General features: G+C 42.9%; 1 protein-coding gene across 4 annotated transcripts in view; it reads left to right on the top strand.

Annotated features, from left to right (window-relative positions):
- Positions 1–21,668, top strand: part of MAPRE2 (microtubule associated protein RP/EB family member 2) — a 163,204-nt gene that overhangs the window by 57,666 nt on the left and 83,870 nt on the right. Inside the window, exon 1 of one of the 4 annotated variants that reach the window (XM_079943250.1) lies at positions 4,182–4,435. The exons of 2 other annotated variants lie outside the window; for them this stretch is intronic. In XM_079943250.1, coding sequence (XP_079799376.1) covers positions 4,317–4,435 — 119 coding nt within the window. In that variant the 5' untranslated portion in view covers positions 4,182–4,316. Of the gene's footprint in view, positions 1–4,181; positions 4,436–21,668 lie in introns of those variants that run through there. One more of the 4 variants, XM_079943253.1, reaches the window with a different exon arrangement.

Below are 21,668 nucleotides of genomic sequence, written 5' to 3'. Positions count from 1 at the left end.
CCCTTCCTAAAGCACTTCATGGTTCCAAAACACCTTCAGAGTGAAGGTCAAGCTTCATAGCTTGGCCACAGCCCCTCCTGCACCTGGTCCTGGCCCTGTCCTCTGCCATCGTGCATTCTGTTCTCCATCCATACTAAACAACTTGCTGTCTCCCAGGGATATCACACCCTTTCGTACCTCTGTACCTAAGTATATCTGCTTGAGAAGCCCTTTGTCTCCCCTCTACACTACCGTTCCTCTTTTAAATGACAGTAGAGCCTAGTGGAGAAGCGTGTCAACTTTGGGGCCAAGACATCCTGGACAAGTTGCTTTTGCTCTTTGAGCCTCAATTTCATCATTAGGGTCATTGTAAGAATCAAATCAGATATTTGTTGAATCAGTGAATTATGTATTCATGTAGTGCCTACTACCTGCCAGCCCTTATGCTGAGAACCAAAGATAATAGCAGTGGGCAAAGCAGTGGAAGCCCCTCCCTAAGGGATCTTGTATTCTGTTTAGCACAGAGAAAGTGAACAAAAAAGGTTATAATTATTACTCACCCAAGGCTTAAGTAATAGCTCCTTGGGGAAACTTTTCAGACGTACGTCCCAGTTTCCATTCTGAATTAGGTGCTCATCTTCTATGGCTCTATATCACACCGTATGGTGCCGTTATCACAGCATCATGTTGTGTCATGATTGCCAACATTTTCCTCTTGCTCGTCTACAGCTCTGACTTCCTTGAGGACAGAGCCTGGGACTTTTCTTCTTATGTTACCAGCTTGTAGTACACAAGAAATCCAGCTATATGTGTCAAGTGAATGAGTGAATGAACATTTCAGAGTATGCTTAACTTATTGTTTAAAAATAGCATCTACCACTAAAGACCATTTGCTATAGGCCAGAGACTATGTCAGTTGCTTCAACTGTATTATGTAATTTAATCTTCACGGCAACACTATGAAACCAGTATTATTACACCTACTTCATAGATGAGGAAACTAAATCTTAGAGATGCGGAGTAACTTGCTAGGGTCACATAGCCCGCAGGTGGTGAAACCAGGCCAGGGACCCAAGTCTGCCTGATGCCAGAGCCCCAGCTTCTATCCATGATGCTTCGTAAGAGGAGCCATTTCTCTACGGGGCAGTTGGAGATGTAGGATGGTGATCTGGATATACTTTATTTTAGATACGTCTGTGTACATAAGACAAACCTTAACCTACAGTCAGATGTACACGAGACATTTTAGCTTATTTGTGTGTATGTGATCTGTGCGACTCTCTTGGCCCCGCTGAGGGGGACGGGAAATGAAAGGTTTTAAAAAGTTCACAGTATTACAGCCTCTTCCAGTTTAGACTGTCTTTGGAGCGCTCAATCTCTTGCGTGAATATTCAGTCTTTTAGATGTCCTCCTCTCTCCCTGGGTTCTCTGCTTAACTGTACCAAGCCACCGATTTTAGTGTGATGAGGCTGCACCTCGATTGGGGAGGAAGGTGTTGGGGAGACATTCTTTGAAAGCCATCTCTTCCCAGAGTCTCAAATGGGACTTCTGCCTCATTAGGCAAAAGAAATTCCCTTAGGCTGAGAACAAAGCCAAAACCTCTCTAACGTCTCCCTTCAGGGACCCGGAGGTGGGAGATTCTGCTTTTTCCCACTTCCACCTGCTTCTTTCCAACCTTGGGGTTGGAAAGGGTACTCTCCCGGCCCTCTTCCTGACTGTTTGGCGTTTCTCTCTGTCCTAGCATCCTCCTTCCCAAAGTGGAATGTGCCTTCCCCTTCTCCCCAGGGCTAAACTGGAGAATGGCTGCCAGGTAACCTGATTTATGGGGAGAGGAATGAAAACACATCTGTTTAATATTTTCAGATTATTACCCCTGTTACCCCTGCATCTCGGAGGGTAATCACAAGTCTCTGGGGGCTCTCTGGGTCCCTTTAGAGTGGTGTGGTTCAGAGCAGTCCTGGAGGAAGACTTACAAGGCTCTTAGGTACCTCCTCCACCTGCCTCACTACCCCTCCCCTTTCAGCCCATTCACCCAAATTCCTGGCCATAGGCCTCTTTTTCATGGACAGCCCAGAAACAGTGGGAGTATTCTCTCCACAAAATTAGTTGGTATAACCAATGATCTATATATACATTCAAATTCTGGCAAACATAGTCCCTAGGATAACACCAGTTATGTAACCTATTACTTAAATATGGGATCATGGAAAAGAAAGCTATTCAAAAGAGCCCCAAATGAGAGAATGTATGCGGAAAACATTAAATATTTGATTTGTAGACTGTGCCTTTTAACTTCAGACTGTTCCCAAAGAAAGGGGAAGCTTTTGTGAAGAGGAACAAATTAGTAAGGAAATTAACAGCCATGGGTCAAGTAACAGAAATAGTAAGAGGAAGTGTTGATCTTTGTAGCAGTAACTACACTCTCATGCCCCTTTAGCTCACTGTGCAACGTGAGGCTTGCTGTGTATCTCTTGTACTCAGATATTTGTCTGTTGTACCTTGTGAAGTCTTAGGTCAGAATTGGATCCTTATTGTATGAAAAAAAATTCTCATGGCAGTTGAGATATGGATGAAGGAATCAACTTGTGCACTGTGAATTCACTGGAGAAAGTAGAAAATAAAATTATTAAAATATAGTTCAAAAGGAGAATTCAGAATAGGAAAAAATGCCCCCTTATTTAAGATTATCATTACCATCTGGGTTGTAAACCATTTGACTCTAATTCTAGGAGCTTGATGCCAGAAATAACTTATTACCAGGGAAATATGCTGGAGAATTGTCAGGAATGACAAATTTTTTTACTTGTTTTAACATCTGTATCACAAAATGATAAAGCTGGTAAGCCATACAATGATGTGAAGGCATGAGCCGAGTACTTTCTGCGACATATATTTATGCTGTCTTTTACATTCCAATTCTCCTTCCTTTCCCACCCCACAAAGGGTCAGAGACCACTTTTGATAAGCAGAGAATCCTTCAAACTCCCTTCTTCTTTCTGAAGGAAAGCACTGGACACATCTGGAATCTGTTCAGAATTTATAATCTAATCCATACACTTTGCACAGTACTAGCAATTCTATTCACGGCTCTCTTTTCACAGTGGTCATGTTGAGAAGTACATAAAGTACTTGATTCTTACCTTGATCTATAACATTTATGAGTTCACATTAAACATAGACCACCACTGTCCAATCACATTGATAAAAGCATGTCATTTTGAAGTTCCAGTTCACTACTTCCTGGCTGTGTGACCTTGAGCATGTTGCTTAATCTCACTAGTTTACTCATCTTTAAAATAGGGATGGTAATAATAATAGTACCTGGCTCCTAGCCAATGTATTTGAAAGCTCCATTGCAATGATACAGAACAGCTTGAATGTTGAGAGCCTCCAAATACTAAATTGGATGTTCACGTGTTTAATTCAAAGGAAATAAAATACATGACAAGGATTTAATTATGTGTATCAGGAGACAGTATAAGAATTTGAATTGGGAGGTCGTGTGTAATCATGATGTTCTAAAATGGTGGTTATCTTTTTTTTTTTTTTAACTCTGGGGATTCTTTTGTGCAGAAAATCTCTTAATTTGCAATCTTTGATCTTCTCATTATTAACGTAAAGGTATATTGATTAGAAGGAAATGCAGCTTCCTCTTAGCTTTTCAGGTTTGGGGCTACTTTCGGGGAGGCGGCTGCTGCTGTTTGGAGAATGGGGGAGGAACCTGGAAGTTTTAACCCCTTAGTCTGATATACTTTCTAGAAGGAGGCTACCAGGTCGTCTTATATTTTTCTGAAACCAGACGGAGTTTAATTTTCATGACACAAGAACTTGGTATCGAAGGAGTTAAAGGGTCTCCCACACCCCTCTGCCTGAATCGTTCTTTTGTGTACACAGCTGCAGTGGGAGCTCGGGTTGGAAAGGAAATGGTTAGAGGAAGAGCTGGTTTTCAGACCCAGGCGAGTCTGCGAGGGGGGCCGGGGGTGGCCTGGGGTTTTACATGCCAGATGTAGGCCTGCCCGGGTGCCTGCTTGGAGCCGCTGGCGTGGTCACGCCGGGGCCCAGCGCTAATCAAGACGAGGTGATGAGTTAGCGAGTTGCTATGGGGATGGGCCGGGCCACGTGACCAGGGTGCTGCTGCCGGCGCTTTGACGTCAGCAGCCGGGAGGGCGGGCCTCGAGAGGGCGGGGCGGGATCCGAAGAGGAGAAGGGAGCTGCGAGCAGCGAGCAGGCGGCAGGCGCGGTCTGCGCGAGGAGCAGGCGAGCGGGAAGGCGAGACGCAGCCACCTTCCTCACCAGCCAGCCCACAGCGGTTTGTTTCCATCCTCGGGAGTGCGCCAATGCCCGGGCCGACCCAAACCCTGTCCCCAAATGGCGAGAACAACAACGACATCATCCAGGATAACGGGACCATCATTCCTTTCCGGAAGCACACAGTGCGCGGGGAGCGTTCCTACAGGTAATGGGGCTGGCACGGGAGCGGCGCCGGGCGGGGGACCGCGGCGGGCGGGCGCGCGGAAGTCCGCCCGTTATATAATGGAGCAGACGCTGCCCCCGGACCCGGCTGCAGACGGGCGTTTGTAAAGGCGGTTGTGATTATTTGCTATCTGTTTCCATGTGTCATGTTGGGTGTGCACGGAGGCTTCCCGATTGCAGATGGAAAGCATTTTGTGAATAGGTTTGCTGCCTGCAAGGGGTCTCCCTCCATCTCTTTCCTTCCACATTGATTTAAAAATGCAAGCAATTTTCTCCCCCTCTCCAAAGGGAGACAGGCTGGAGCACTTCCTTTCCTCCTTCCTTTTTAGATTTTAAAGGAACCATGAGGTAGGCTGTGCCTGAAGACAGGGAACCAGGAGGATGGTGAGGAAAAGGTTTGCGCTTGCCCTGGTGTGCGTGTGTGCAGGAAAGATGGAATCCTCTAGATTAAGCTGCAGTCTGTGATGTTGAACCGCCAGATTGATGGAGCTTTGTAAGAATTCTGCTCGCTGATTGGTGCAAGGATTGACAGCAGAGGTCACGGTGTCAGACATTCATCAAAATTTTCTCCATAGAACCCAAGGTTTATTAGAAAGAGACTGGACTGCAATGGACCTGAAAAGAACTGGGTGCCGTTATGCATTTTCTTAGGAGTTTATGGCCTCCGCATGGGTGGGGGAGCCCGCCCTTCTTATTTACAGTAGGAAGGTAATTCCTGGTATTTTGCTGAGGTCTGATTTGAGGATGGGACTGATCTTGGTCATTGTGTTGTGAGCCTTTTGATTAATGAGGCAGCCTGTACGGTTGGCATCATTTTTACATTAGCATATCTGGCAATATGTTCTAGTAGATAAGCTCATTAAAATTGTTTGCATTGTTTGATAAGGATAACAATGTAATGGAGAATGCAGCTAGAGTCTAATGCAGCTCAAGGCCAGACTTTAAGGGAGACTGATAGCTTCGCTCATATTTCCTCTGAAGTTCTTTTGTACTGGGGTAGTTATTTTTAAATGTTACCTTGATAACCGCTAACAATGCTTTTGCTTTGAGGCAGAGCGCACATACCTCTGAAATGCATCCTCTCAGCGAGCAACAGGAAATAACTTTTTTTTTTTAATGCCTTCATCTAAACATTCAAATGGTATTATGGGCAGACTAGTCTGTGTGTGTGTAAATATTGCATATTTTAAAAATAGAGCCGAAAGTACCCCCACATCCTCTCTCTTTGACCAAAGAAATGCTATGAGCTGACTGAAAAAAAAAAATTATAAGCAATCTTTGCCCTGTCATCTCTGGCAGTTACATAAATAGTGGGAGTTAATTTTGGCTGTGCCCATGAGGTCACCAAAATCTCATGCCTATGGTTCCAAGTAATATGTTGACATGGCATCCTTAGAGATTCCAAGTGCTGGTTAAACCAAGCACTTAATATAAACCAAAATTGGTTAATATAAATTTGCTTAATATAAACCAAAATTGGTCCACAACCTCTGGGACTCTCCTTTTGGAGACCCATGAGACTGGAACTTTGGGTCCCTTCTCTCCTTTACTTCTCTCCACCTTTCTCTGGACATTCCAAAGCTTAAAGTAGAATTTAAAAACAAAAACAAAAACTCTGAGTTGCTTTTAAACCGCACTTATTTAAACTGCTCTTATAGGTGATAAATTTGAAGCCCATATTTCTTCAGTGATTTCACCTCTGGCACTTAGGTAGCAGTTGTTTTTAAGACAGAGTTCGAATTTTACCACATGGGCCGAACGAAGGCGGTCGCCTGGTTGGGTTTTATTAGTCATATGAGCGAACTTGCAATGGCAGTGGAAAAATCATTTGGTAGAAAGGTTAAATGCTACCTTTTGTTGATGAATTATTGCTTTAAAATAAAAATTTATTCACCTTTTAAATTCAGTCCAAGTTATTATTTCCATTTCCTGAACTATTTCCAGTTTGCTGTCTGAGTCCCTGTATGGTACCTGAAATTATGTGAAAAACAAAACTGAATTTGAATAAAGATCTGACTGAGCAAAATCTTAAGTCACTAAGAGCATCATCACCTTTGTATTTAATATAATAGGAGTATTGGATGCTATAGTGAGAGATGTCATAGGTTAAATGAAAGAAGACTCCAAAATTACATTTGTATTGTGTTATGTAAAGAGTGCACATGGAGACAGACACACTTGATATTTTCCCTGGTCTGTTTTTCTTTCAAAGTGGATGACCAACGTAGTATAACTACCACTTATTTTTTTGGAGGGGTGGAGGGGAAGGAAAAATGTGACACGTTTTTCTATCCAGGAAGTGTTCCATAATTATTTTGGCGTCCTGAGGCTGGAGTAATATTGCCATTTAATTGCTGAGGAAACTTGGAAGGCAATTTGAAAGCCAGAGGAGAGATTTAACCACGTAAGTTTTACTTTGGCTGTAGGTTCATTTTGGCCCCCAACGATGAGGTGAGCTTGAGAGTTCTGTTGGAGTGCCACGGAGGGGCCTGAGTCAGCTGAGAGCCCTGGGAGTATCACAGGGAATTCTCTTTGTGGTTCCTTTACTGACTTCTAGGTAGGGCCGCAGCAGGTCCTTCAATCTTTGGCTTTATTTTCTACCTTTTCTTATTACATATAGACTCTCTCATCACATTCTTATAAAAGTTTTTGTGAAGTTAACTTCAAATATTTAAAACAAACACCATCTTAAGAGGTATGTAGATATAAGATGAGCGCAGTTATTACTGAAAGGGGACTCTTCCAGGTACTGCAGGACAAGAACACCCCTCACCTGGCTGGGAGCACAGGTGAGAGGAGAAGCAGACACCCAGAGAACAAGACTGTTCTTTCCAGCCCCATCTGGGGGCAAGTGGTCACTCTTCCCAGGAGGAGACATTATTGTCATAATATGTGCACGAGATTGTTTATAAATAAGGATCAAATATGGTTCACAACCCAGATATCTTGATCCAGGTATCTCTTGGTATAAACAGAACCCATTTTTACAGACTGAACTAGAGGGGGTGGTAAATCATTATTGAAACAGAGTGCACTTCGATTAGCAGAGCAAGTTTCCTTTAGAAAATTACCCTTCCATTAGCAATTTCAATTGAAAAGAGCAAGGGCAAAAATGGCTCAGCAGAGCTGACTGGACGTGTTTCCACGGCTCACGTCCACTCCTGTGTGATTGCCTTCTCAGGCCCAGCTTCCTCATTGCATTTATGAGCGATAGAAATCCATATATTTTAAGAGCTGCCTAAAAAATAAATGTGGTGTGGGCCATCTGAGGTGACTGTTTAATTCACAGAGCGAACAAGTCGAGCTCTTGCTCTGCTGGGAGGGGCGACTCTCTATAGCTCTGTTTCATGCAGATGCTCGTAGGAAATGAAATTTATTAACTGGCCCTCTGCCCACTGCATCTTTGTTTGCATACTCCAGGCTTTTAAGAATGAATGTATAAGTCCAGAGGACTGGTTCCACATGGGTGTTAGAACACGGAACTACAGTAGCATGTGTTTCTGAATACTTAAAAAAATAATAATAAATTACTTGGCCCCAGGCAATGGACTGTAAAGAAAAGCACAACGAAAACTTAAGCCTAAAACATTGGCTCTGACATCCAACTTTGCCAGTTTTGAAAAATGAACTCGTGGTAAGGAAAACAAAAAGAAATAATGTGTGTGTGTGTGCACACGCATGTGCACAAAAGATAGTTGTGAAAGCGTGTTCTGTTTAATAGAAGCTGTTGCGACACGCCTCACTTTAACCAGAATGTAGACTTCAGATCACATTCCCCTGAATAGGAGCTGCAGACAGCAGAAGTCTCCTTCATACATCTCCATTATGTATATATTAGTATCATCTGGGTTTACCACTGTCATAGGAGGTTTTTGAAAAAGTGATTTTTGTCCTTTACATTTTTCTTAGTATTTTTAAAGGGTACTTGATGCTTTGATTATTAGGTGCTCAATTTTTGAACTTCTTTTCAGGGTCCTTTGTCAGGGCGTCTGCTAAGGGGATGGTCTTCCTGGTGCCCTTGGTGAGAGGCTCACCCCTGCTCAGCAGTGGTTGTCACTGGTCTTATCTCTTTACGGTACATTATCTTAGTAGAACAGTGGTTTGAGATGGTCCTCTGAATTTAGGAGGTTGATTTCCATACGCAGTATCTTTCCTGTATACACAGAGACCTCTTGAAGCTGCAATGAATAATCCATTAGGTCAGCGGAGGGGGAAATATCAGGACTAATCTAAATATTCCGTTTGGCTTGGAGAATTAATTTGACAAACGCTTGAGAGTCGTACTCTGGCCAAGCTCTCTGCCAGATGTGCCTTCAAGGACCTTGAGTTCTATTTCAAAGTCAGATGTGTGAGCTGTTCATTTTGTAACAGGTTTACTTTGTTGTGAATGTTTGGCTTGGTCTGATAGCAAAAGTGGATTGCGCTTCCTGAGCCCACAGTGACTCAAAGTAGAAAAAGACACCCTCCAGGCCAGTGTGCTGTAGGGAGCTAAGAGACACTGGTGGAGACCAACAATTTGGGTGAAAAGAGAGTGCAGACTTTAGAATCAGAATTTTCATGGGCCTGGCAAGGCACGTATTGGGCAGAAGCGGAGAGTAGGGCAGGAGCATTGGAAGGCAGGCAGGTGACCAGACTTGAAAATAGAAAGCCATTGAAAGCACATTAATTGGAAGACAACATAGTAAAAACAGAGGTGCGTGCTGGAATTGATCTCCCGTTTTGCAGTGAGAGTTGAAAGGAAAATGGAATCCTCCAGTGCCCCACCCTGCAGAGCCCAGAATTCCTAGCGAATACTTAGCTTGCTCTAGCAGAGAGAACTTTCCAGCTCTAGTGTAGGTAGATGTTCCTGGCTCAAGTCATCTTTCCCTCAGTAGAACCAATCAGGGCAACTTCTTCCCAGAACGGGTTTGGTACTTAGGTCAGATGGTGGCTTCTGTATTTACAGATGCCCACTTCATAGTTACTGGGCTAAAGAGATGGCTGTTGTATAGAGTTTACACTATTTTGATCCTCCCAAACTCCCCAGGCTAATTCGAATTTTACTCACTTGAACCAGGACTGACTTAAAGCGTTATCTTGTTTTTTCTGAAGGAGCGGAAGGTGGTGATAGATGCATGGGATGGTCAAGTTGATGGCTGCTTTTAGTGATGGATGCTTTTGTGTAATGTATCTAGTAAAGGAAGTGCAACTAGAGCTCAGTCTTTGTCTTTTTTCTAGACCTCATTTGCTTCGGGCAGGTAAAATGTGCCCAAAGAGCCAGATTTGGGTTATGACGTGGAACAGAAGAGGAGTAGGGCAAGAGACTTGAAACTGAAGAGCACGCGTTATAGAGTGTGCATTGGCAGAAGTCTGTAAAACTTGGGATCTTGCGTACAGAATTGGTCCCGAGGTTTATAGCCAGTGCTTGTTACATCATCCGTAACATGACAGTGCTCTTCCTATGAGGCACACTGTTTTATTTTTCCTAGAAGTAGTGTTTATTTTTCTTTTATAACACATTAATTCTTTGTTCTTAAGAGAGCCTACCCTGGCAAAGCCCTGAAAGGTAATTTGTCAAAAATGCCAGCGGCATTGACATCTCAGGGCGTCGTTCTTGGGTTCACAGTTCTACTTTGGTTACAAACAGTAGTCTCCCCTCATGCAAGAGCCCGCCTGGGTCCGCGCAAGGTTTGCATTTGGTGCTCAGCAAATCAGGAGAAGGCGCAGCCACTAACATGGGCTCCTCTTCCCCCACCCCAGTCAACTTCCATTTTGTCATTTTGGAAAGCCAAAACGTGTTTTCAGGTTATTAATAATAAAATCTTTTAAATTTCCACTCTTTAAATAATTACACAATTATTGTTGTATTAAAATTTAAGCCAGGGCTTCCCTGGTGGCGCAGTGGTTGAGAGTCCGCCTGCCGATGCAGAGGACACGGGTTCGTGCCCCGGTCCGGGAAGATCCCACATGCTGTGGAGCGGCTGGGCCCGTGGGCCATGGCCGCTGAGCCTGCACATCCGGAGCCTGTGCTCCGCAACGGGAGAGGCCACAACAGTGAGAGGCCCGCATATTGCAAACAACAATAACAACAACAAAATTTAAGCGAGAATTCCGGCAGTCTAAGAATCTGTTCTTTCAGCAAACTTACGGGGTTCCTTCTGTACGCCAGGCTCCATGCCAGGCACTTGAATTCAGAGATAAATCATGCAAAGCCCCTTCTTGAAAAGCCTCTAGTATTGGGGACAGCAGGCAGGAAGGCAGTGCTTGACGGAAGAAATCTGAGGTGAAGAGGTACCTCTGACCCCAAGAAAGTAATTCTTTGATTCTTGTGCTGATGCTCGGCCAGGGCAAAATTACCACTCCTGTAATTTTCAGAAGCTGTTAGAAATGGCGCATGTAAATAAAAGCTATGTTTGAGTGTGTGTGTTCCCTACCACGACCTCTGTGTATAAGTTTTTATACAGCCCCAAGGCACAGGTTTGAGCATTGTTGAGTGACCTACGTGGTGGGAAGGTAGTCACTTGGGGAAAAGTAAAAGGCTTATCTCTTTTGATCCGCCAAGTTTTATATTTGTACTGACCATCACTATGTTTAAAATAGTACAGTATTCTAACTTTTATGTAAAGAAAATTTATATATTCATATTTCCTTGATGTGCATGGAGAAACTGAAGGAATATAGACTAATCGCAGTGGAACTGTACAGACCGTCCCTGGGTACCTTTCTTTGTTTAACAAAAAAGCTTACGACTATGTAAATGCACTACCTAATCAATCAATGGTGTTTCATTTAACACCTTAGTAGCATTTTAAAAATTAAATGAGTTTTGATTTTTAACAGTGAGTTGTACGTGCTGAAGTGTGTTGGGAAGCATCTCAAAATATCATGGACTTGTTGAAGTCACATGGATGATATTAAAGATTTGCCTAACGCAAGTACCGCCCTTTAAAACGTCGCAAATCACAGATGAAACGTGCTCGCACAGCATCCGCCCCTTGAGGTTTCACACATAGCAATGCATAGTCCATGTTTTGTTTCCTTTCCCCCAGAGGCCATCGGAGCGTGATCAGTATCGTTCTTTTTTTGTGATGCGGCCAGCCTGCTTAGTATGCAACAGGAATCTTGCACTAACTGCAAAATAATCTTCTGTGAGGATTCTTTGTCAGTATCCGCTTTGGGTGTTTCTCTGCTCATTTATTGAGCACCTGGTGTGTGTCAGGTATTGTGCAGGGGCCCTTAAAAATGTGAGATTGCGGGTTATGGCCATTTCTTAGCCACTCTGCTGCTGTCCTCTGCCCCAAGCCCCACCTCCCGCCCCCAGCTCTGAGTCTGACTCGCCCCCTTATGGAAGTTATTGAGCAATATCTGGCCTTGATGGGACCCCCCGCGGTCGTGCTAGACACCAGCTAGGAAACAGGCCATCTGCATTCACCAGCCCCTCCCCCGCCCGTCTGGGTGAAGGCTGAGTGGATCCCATGGAGACTGACCAATTAAGAAGAAACAATAGGAGAGCTTTGAATACATTATCCCAGCTATAGGGACCTGCTGCTCACCGGCGGCAGCCACGAAGTAGAAAGCTTGCGGAGCTCGTGAGCCAAGGTCTCTGCTAGAAAAGGAGGAAGCGGAAGAGGGAGTGATTGGTGGGTGCCGTGGGGTGGAGAGGGGAGCGCAGGATGAGGGCTTCTTGGGGTGGATGTGTCAGCCCCTCCCCTTCCCCCCTGGCTTCCCATCTCTTTCTGTTTCTGGGGGCCTAGTACATCTGTCCCTCCAGCACGTATTCTCCAGAGAGAAGGAAAAAGAGATGAGAGTCATCAGCCGCCTAGGCAGGGGGCTGAGGACAGGAAGGCATGGGGACCTGTAAGTCTTTCCAACACCCCTTTGAGGGGCTGGCAACACACAATAAACGGAAAAGCAGGTTTGGTGTTTGGGAAGCCGGTTTGTCTTTCCCTGGAATTTCTGACAGGCAGATAGCATTGTCATATCACCGACTTTAAGATGTCAGTGTGAACATGCATTGCAGGCTGTGTGATGAGTGTCACTGCTACCTCACCTCCCATTCAAAACTTAGTGTACCCCCCAGTAAGACCAACTGGGGCTCTCAAAGTCCCAGATTGCTGCTCAGAGAAGCAGGGAGCGGTAGCAGGCAAAGCTTGGTCTCTGGCCTGAGACACTCTGCCACCCCTTTCTAACCGTTTCATCCAGGGTGAATTTTTTAGCCTCTCTAAGCCTCATTTTCCTAATGTGCTAATGGAAATAATAATAGCATCAACCTCACAGTTCTTAATGAGGACTTAAATGAGATACGGAATATAAAGTATACCAAGCAGTGAATGGTGCAAAAGTAAATGCCTTTAAAAATGTTAGCTAGTACTGTTGCTTGTAATTTCAATGTACCCTTTTACCCTGTCTTTATAATTAGCTATGACCTTTGTGTCGTCGGTACGTGTTACAATACTTGGCACATAGCAGATGTTCATTAAAAGTTCAAATTCAGTCTGGGAAAAATTCAAACAAATTATACTGTGCTGTCCCCCACCTTACCAACTCTATTAAGAATTAATTTTACATACCGTAAACTGTATCCATTTAAAGTATATGATTCCATGAGTATTGGTGGTATGTATGCCTTTGAAGCCATCACTCCCAAAAGATTCCTGGTACCCTTTGCAGTTCATATGTCTTCTGTCCACAGCCCCAGGCAACCACTGCTCTGCTTTCTGTCCCTGTAAATTAGACTACATTTTATACAAATGGAATCATACAAATTGTACTCTTTAGTGTCTGACTTCTTTTACTCGGCGTAATGATTTTGAGATTCATCCACGTTGGGTTTACCAGCACATCATTACTTTTTGTGGCTGAGTAGTATTCCACTGTATGGCTATACCATATTTTATCATTTACCAGCTTGTGAACATTTGGGTTGATTCCAGTTCTTGGCAATTATGAATAAAACTTCTATGAATATTCATGTATAAATCTTTGTGGAGCAAATGTTTTCATTTCTCTGAGGTAAATATCTAGGAGTGGAATGTTTGGGTAATATCATTGGTGTTTAAGAAACTTAAGAAACTGCAAATAGTTGTCCAATGTGGTTGTACCATTTCACATTTCTACCAGAAGCATAGGAGAGTTCCAGTGGCTTCACATCCTTGTCAGCACTTGGTATTGTCAGTCTTTTCAATTTGGCCATCCTTACAGATGCGTACAGGTATACTGTTGAGATTTTAAGTTATGTTTTTTTGATGATTAATGATGTTCAGTGTCTTTTATGTGTTTATTGGCCATTTGTGTATATTCTTTAGTGGAGTGTGTGTTCAGATGCTTTGCCTGTTTAAAAAAATTAGTTGGTTTATTGTTATAAGAGGATTATAAAAAGTATAACCTAGATACTATAATATAGTCTTGACTTAGATTTTAATGGGTTTGAGTCTTGTGTTTTTAACCTGAATATAATACCTCTCAAGAAAAAGAATAGTTTTTTCTACGTGTTCTTTATCCCCACTGCCTTTTCTAGCAATTAGGTCCAGCTCTTAGTAAATATATATTAAATGATTCTATTAAAAAAGACTGCAAAATAATAACAGGATCATTATATTAACTCAGGGAAAAACCACTAAATCCACTTAAAAAGTTATATTAAAGAGTTAAATTTTGGAGCTGTGTTTTCTTTGGGGCCTTGATAGATATGAGATGCTCTTTTAACTCTGTGGGGAAGAACCCTGTAATTCTGTAGATACTCTTTTCTTTCTATTGAATGTTCCCTTAACGCTGTATGAAACTTTCTGCTATTGAATTTAAAAGGAAAATGTGTGTAGAAACGTTTTCTTCTTTAAAGAGAGCAAGGAGCCATTTTCATACTTTCGAAATTTTGCCCAGGATAATCAAAGCATCACATGCCTCCCCCGCCCTTTTTTTTTTTTTTTTTTTTAAATCTTGCTCACTCCTTTTCATTCTGTCTAATCTGGCACTTCTGTTGTTGTTGCCAGTTTGGCTCCTGACTTCTCAAAACCCCTAAGGAGAAATTGCCTCAAGTAGAGTTTAGAAACTGGGAAGCAAAAGCTCAGTAAGGTCCTAGGTTTACCTGAAAGGATCTGCTGAGGGCCCTTGTGATTTTTGAAAGGGTAGGAATGCTTGGCTTCCAGAATCTTTGCCGCTGAAAACCAAATTTCTTAACCACATATGTTTCAAAACCCAAAGATACTATAAAATAAAGGTCACTTGTGACTTCACAAATGCCATAGGTCTACTAGTAGATTTCGAGTGCAACTTCTTTCATCTGTCACTTATTCATTTCATTGCAAAACCGTGAGGCCAGATTTCAGCTGAATTACTGCTTCTATGATGGCAGTAATCTCTTGCTGTCTAGGTCATGGATGATTATTTTCTGTGTTCTGTTTAGGACTGAGCAAGTTATAGCCACTCGAGGATCAGTTGAGAGTTGAAAGTGTTCTTTTTGCTTTAATTGAGGTTGTTCCATGAAAGGAAGCCAAATACCACTCAACAGGACATCCTGTGATTCCCTTAGTTTACGATGGCCAAGAACATGACTTTTTTTTTTAATAAGATGATTGCTTGCTTCCTTTCCTGTTAACAAGGGAGCCCAGAACCGATGGTGTCCATTTGGCTTTAAGGACAATAACTAGCAAACAACTAAACCTCGCTCCAAAATCACCTAAAGAATTATAGGACCTGGGCTTCCCTGGTGGCGCAGTGGTTGAGAGTCCGCCTGCCGATGCAGGGGACACGGGTTCGTGCCCCGGTCCGGGAGGATCCCACATGCCGCGGAGCAGCTGGGCCCGTGAGCCATGGCCGCTGAGCCTGCGCATCCGGAGCCTGTGCTCCGCGGCGGGAGAGGCCACAACAGTGAGAGATCCGCATACCACAAAAAAAAAAAAGAATTATAGGACATAGACGAACGTCCAGGTCTTTTTATGTGAGCCAACAATGATTTGGTCATTGTTTGCATTTAAGTGACTGCTGGTTCTGTTGTCCTGAAATAATAACTGAAAAAGGGAGGAAACTAGACCAAACTAGAAGTTCTAGGAATTAAATATGTTAACATAAAATCTGGAATCGGGTATATTGTGGTATATCTGAACAATGAAATGTAGTGCAAGTACTACACATGAAGAAGATATGGAAAATGTTCAAAATGTGTTAAGAGAAGTAAGCTGATTAGTACAAAAATACGTGTGCATTGTATTGGTTTCCTAGGGCTGCCATAACAAATTTCCACAAACTAGGTGGCTTGATACATATTCTCTCACAGTTGTGGAGGCTGGAAGTCTGAAACGAAGGTGATGGAAGAGCTCTGCTCCCTCTGAAGGGAATTCATTCTTTTCCTCTTCTGCGTGGTTGCCCTCTGTGTCCCTTGGCTTGTAGCCGCATCACTTCAATCTCTGCTCTCTTATCACATGACTTCCTTCCCTGTGTATCTGTGTCTCTCTGGGTCTCTAAACGGTCTTCTCATAAGGACACCAGTCATTGAATTTAGGGCCCTAATGTCATCTTATCTAATTACACCTGCAAAGACTCTCTTTCCTAATAAGATCATATTCTGAGGTTTCGAGTGGACGTGAATTCCAGGGGGCACACTATTAAATCTAGTGTACGTATTTGTGTGTGTGTGTGTGTGTGTGTGTGTATAACTGTTTTTATAAATGTACATGTATAAAATACACACACACCCCACACACTCATATAAAAGAGGTCTTTAATTTTATTTTTATCTTTATTTTCTACTTTTTCTCTAGTGAAAATGTACTGATTTTTTAATATAAAATATTTTTAAAAATAAAAAAATAGCACTTTGACATCTACTTTTTAAAAATAGTAGTTTTTTTAAACTAGCATTCTACCTTGAAATTGTTTTCTTTGCTTCATCACACTATTATGAGATTTTTTAACCTTAATTTAAAATAGAAATTAATCCTTTATAGCATATATACACAAAAATATATAGAGTCAATTCATATTTTTATGGTATTAATTGTGTTTATTATGCTTAGTATAACTAACACTGAAGTAAAGTAAACTAGGTCTTTGCGACTTTGGGTCAACCAGTATAATATCAGACCTTTGGTTTAAGTCTGGGGAAACACACACACACACACACACACACACACACACACACACACACACACACACACACACACACACACACACACACACACACACACGTTACAGTTGGGCTTCCCTGGTGGCGCAGTGGTTGAGAGTCCGCCTGCCGATGCAGGGGACACGGGTTCGTGCCCCGGTCCAGGAAGACCCCACATGCCGCGGAGTGGCTGGGCCCGTGAGCCATGGCCGCTGAGCCTGCGCGTCCGGAGCCTGTGCTCCGCAACGGGAGAGGCCACAACAGTGAGAGGCCCGCGTACCGCAAAAAAAAAAAAAGTTACAATTATACTCAGTTGCTGAATTCAAATTCATTTTTAAAATATGTTTTAAAGTCTCTAAGTTAAATTAATCTTAGGAACCTAGAAACTAGGCATGGGGGCAGGATGGGGAGGCACTTTGCCAAATTTCATCCATTCAAATTGACTCAAATACTGGTCAGTTTTTAACATACACATTCACTCTGGAACTCACGTCATTTACTCCCCGAATGCCTTTAGACTTTCCTGTCTCTAGTAACACCTCTATTTAGTCAAGTTGTTCATAAAGTCTTCTCATTAGTAATTTCCTTTCCCTTAATAATTTCTGAGTGCTCATCAATCAACTGTTATTTTTCTGTCTTTATCCCACGTTTAACAAAACATTCCAAATTCAGCAGGGACCACAATCCCCTGCGTTTGTTAAACTACAACAGTATATTAAATTTTGTCCTTTGCTCCTGGGGGGCCTCATACCGTAGAACTGCAGAATCAAAACAGGAGGCTTCAATTCAAGTAACTGCTATACATCCAACTCTTTCCTAAACCCAAGGGTCTGACTGTGTATCTGCCCCTCTGGTATTTCTGTACCTGATTCAGTTTGAACATGCCACAGTTCTTATCCACTTTTTCCTCACATGCTCAGTACCTGCACTTCCTTTTGAGAACCATAGTGTTCTTACACTGATGGCTGGAAATGTTTTAACTTTTGACCTGTGAAAAGGCAGCAGATAGGAGAGTGGAGAGGTACTGCAGGTTAAGAGCGAGTGTGTGTGTGTGTGTGAACTGATTTTTGTCAGGGGCTGTTGGGTATTTTGATGCAAGTCTATCAGCCCTTTCTTCATTCTCATAAATAAATAGTAAATGAGTTTATTGGCTTAAAACAGACAAACAAACAAAACTTTAATACTCCAATACAAGGCAGATAGGATTGGTGTTTGGTTGCCCAGACAAGAGTAGCAGGAAACCAGGGAAGGGGAAAGAAGGATGAACACTGACTCTGGGGTAGAACTGTAGGCAGATAGCGGGGAGTTTATTCTCTGGCCTAAATGAATCATTTCACCTGGGAAAGGAAGTTTGGGGAATGATGGCCTGGGAAACTGGTGATGAAATAGTGCTCCAAGTTTTGATAGTATTTCCTCACTGCTACACCAGTTTGGTTGAACATGACTAATCTTAGACAGAAATTTCCATTTCCTGTGCTCATGACTTGCAGCCATCTTGGATGTAATTCACAGGATGTCCTCTGGGGTTGGGGAGTGGGTTTGAGGTACAAAGCCAATCAGTACCTTGTCAACTAAAGGTGGTATTTAAGAAGTTTAAGGAAAGAATTAAGAAGAGTGGGTGGCAAGGACAGGGCTGGGGGTATGTGGGTGTATATCGTCCATTTTAGAGTTAAATTCACTGGGACATAGTTTAACACTGGCCTGTACTTCCCTTTTTCTTTTGGGCTTAATTTTATTGGTACTTCAGTTTCCCTTTCCGTTTCAGAATGTTCTCGTAACTTTAAAAATGAATTTTGCCACAGTGTAAATACAGACCTTTGGATAGGCACCAGTCTCTAAGAGTGAGATACCCAGAGATCTGTGTTTGGTATTTGTTTTTTAAGAAATTGGTTTTTTTAAACACATAGTCAAGACATCAATCTGAAGCCTTTTATTAGTTGAAAAAAATTATAAGCAGTAATAGTGTACGTGGTCTCTGTCCATTTTGACTAAGCTACCACAGAAAGAAAATTGAGAGACTTGAGTCCAAGATACGTAGTAACTAGAAATGCAAAACGCGGTGATTCCTAAAATATTAGCATGGCTTATGTTACAGCTGGCAGGTTTTTGAGCCAAAACTCATTCCCAGCATTAAACTGAGTAAAACTAGTTACCCACATCTCTCCATTTCAGGCTCTTCTTCAGGAAAACTTATGTTAAAAGGTCATCTTGGTTAAAGGGAAAATGTACAATGAGGACTAAAAAAGGAAAAATGGTTTTTATTCAAGGCCACAGTGGTATTCACACTTGGAGGTCTGTCTTCTTCTCACTTACTCTCGTGACATCATAAAACCCGAGAGCAGAAAGGGACTTGGTTGAGGGCAGGATTCCTGGAATCAGCCCTGGGTCCAGATCCCAGCTCTTGCATTTAATAACTGTGACTGGGCGAGTGCCTAACCCTCCCCGAGTCTGTGTACCTTCTCCTCCGTCATGGCAGAAATGCAGTAGCTGTCGCATAGCATTGTCCTGAAGACTAAATGAGAAGATGAGTGTTAACTACGTACTCCTGGGAAGGAAAGGAGATCCAAAGAGGTTAGGCACATGTGCCCAAGTTCGCCTAGCTGGTTGGTGGTAGCTCTGGGGTTAGAAGCCAGATCAGCGGTCTCATGAAGCTGAAATGTGTACAAATAGTGAGTGTGCTTTTCATCCTGGTGTTGGAGACATGAAGAATGGCATGTTTCTCTACTCCCTTCTTTCTTTTAGACAGCAGACACCAGAGTCCTTTAGTTCACTCAACCCTAATTTATCCTCACCTGACCATCTCACACAGCACTAGAGACGTGTATTGACAGTTGGCTTACATGGCATGATTTTGGGAACCCTGTAACTTTCTCCTCCCCACGAAATTCTCCCTCACATGCATCCATTCGGGTTTTATTTACTGTGCACCCACTATGTCCCAGGCACTGCTCTAGACATAGGAGACACACGGTAACAAAATGTATTCTATAAAGAACCTGCCTTCATAGAGCTAACTTCATTAGGGCAAGAGGTAGCGGACAGACAGTAAACTAACGGGATAATCACAGCTTGTGTTAGTATCACGGAGGAAAGAACAGGTGGTGGAGGAGTACCTGGAGGAGGCCACTTTAGAGTGTGGTCAGGGAGGGCTTGCTGAGAAGGTGACATTTGAGCTGAACCTGAAGCATGAGATGTAACCCATGGTGCCAAGTGCTGGGAATGACCCCTTACTTCGCGTAAGACCTTGAGCCCCAATTATCCCTAAGGATCAGCGTTGAAGCTGTCGTCCCTCATTTGTTTTTTATTACGCGAAGTTTTCAGGAAGTCACACAGCTGAGGATGAGAAGTACCTGAGGAGGAATCAGCACCACCGAGAGCACAAAATAGTTCAGAACCGGAGGTGGGGGACACTTCTAACAAAATTTGCCCCCCACCCGGCTTTGCCTGGTATTGGTGGTGTGTTCATGCAGTCATCACATACTCTTCTGCTACGTCTTACGCACCTGGTTTTATGCAGGGGGCATTAGCAACTGAGCATGACCGCCCACCACGGTGGCAGGAGCACCCATGCCCTGAAGGGTTGACCCGAGGTCATGCGGGGTGGGGGAGGCTTGGGACTGGAAATGACTTAGGATCATGGGAGAGAGCTAAGGTCAGGGTGAGAAGGAACAGGGCCAAGTAGGGCTAGGAAAGTTAAACAGAAGGCATATGGTCCAGATCGAGTGGATGTACCCGGAGCCAAGTTGAGGAGGGGCGGGGGGACTGGGCAAAAGTTGGTGCCCTGAGGAGGCCAGCCAAGCCTGTGGCATGGGAATGAGCTCTGGGTCATTGAAGTTATTTTCAGAGCATGGACCAAGCCACTCACTGTTTGAAACAGATGGACATTTAGGCAAATGTAATCAGTTATAATCAGTTGCATTTCTGACCATATGGCGTGTGTGTGTTGTGTGTGTGTGTGTGTGTGTGTGTGTGTATGTGTGCTTATGGCTTTAAACTTTTTGCTTCCGTTATACGCAGTTGAATTTCATTCATGTCCGTGAATGTTATGAATGCCACAAAAAACTTTTAGAATTCCCAAATTTCTTCACTCCTTGGATAAGAGCCAAGTTTCCAAGTCATTTCAGGGCCGTAGCAATTGACTGTTAATTCTGAATTTAAAAACCCAAACCCTTTATATGCTGGGTTTTTTTTTTTTAACAAATCAATTAATATTTTACTTAGCATGCAATTTTAACACATTGAATAAATGAACACAAATCGTCTATGTCTTTCATCATTCAGCATGACCTCAAAATCTCAGACAAGCTAAACAACCACTCTCTGGACCTTAGGGGGTGGAGCCATGCAGGAGTGTTTTTTTGTTTTGTAATTTATTGAAGTCTAGTTGATCTACAATGTTGTGTTAGTTTCAGGTGTACAGCAAAGTGACTCCGTTATACTTATACGTGTATGCCATCTTGAAAATTGCATTTCTGTTTCATCTCCTTACAATATTGGGGGTAGCCAAGGTAAGGAGCCACCGACTGAATAGTACCTGGTGGGGTTCACGCAGATATCCACAAGGCTGTTAAGTGGAGGTTGATTTTCAAGGCTAGTTAGAGAGTCTCCTTTTGCAGGCGGTTGGAGAAATCTGTTGTAATCATATTCTGTTTTTAAAAAATAGTCCTTGGAATACTTGGTGGTGTGGCAGGAAGGAGCTTGATCTCTGTTTTTAAAAGGAACAGTTAATGGTAGATGGGATGGACACCCTGCAAAAGGGTATTATTTTCTGTTCATTCTCTCTGGGAGACGGCAATGATTAGCTGGAGGCAGGACCTCTGATTGTGAGACGACATGGAGCTTTGCGCCACAATTAAAAGCATTATCATCAAGCGGTGGATGCTGACGAAGGGCACGTTAATAGTCGCAATGGTAGGCTGCTTGGAAGAGCCTGGAATAAAGAGCAGGCTACTGTGCCCTCTGATAAAACTCATATTTTATGCAATGTTTCTCTAAGCAGCTTAGTATTAAAGTTCTTTTACACTGGTTTTCTTCACTAGCTCTAAATGGTGAATAGCCTAATTTCGAGGAAAAATGAGTATATTTCACATCCTGTGTTTTAATAAAATATATGCATTTTATAATTGTGGGTGTATCT

Source organism: Stenella coeruleoalba, assembly GCF_951394435.1.
Source record: "Stenella coeruleoalba genome assembly, chromosome: 14".
NCBI lineage: Eukaryota > Metazoa > Chordata > Mammalia > Artiodactyla > Delphinidae > Stenella > Stenella coeruleoalba.
The sequence above is the reverse complement of the archived record's forward strand: the minus strand, read 5'-3'. Positions and strand labels throughout refer to the sequence as shown.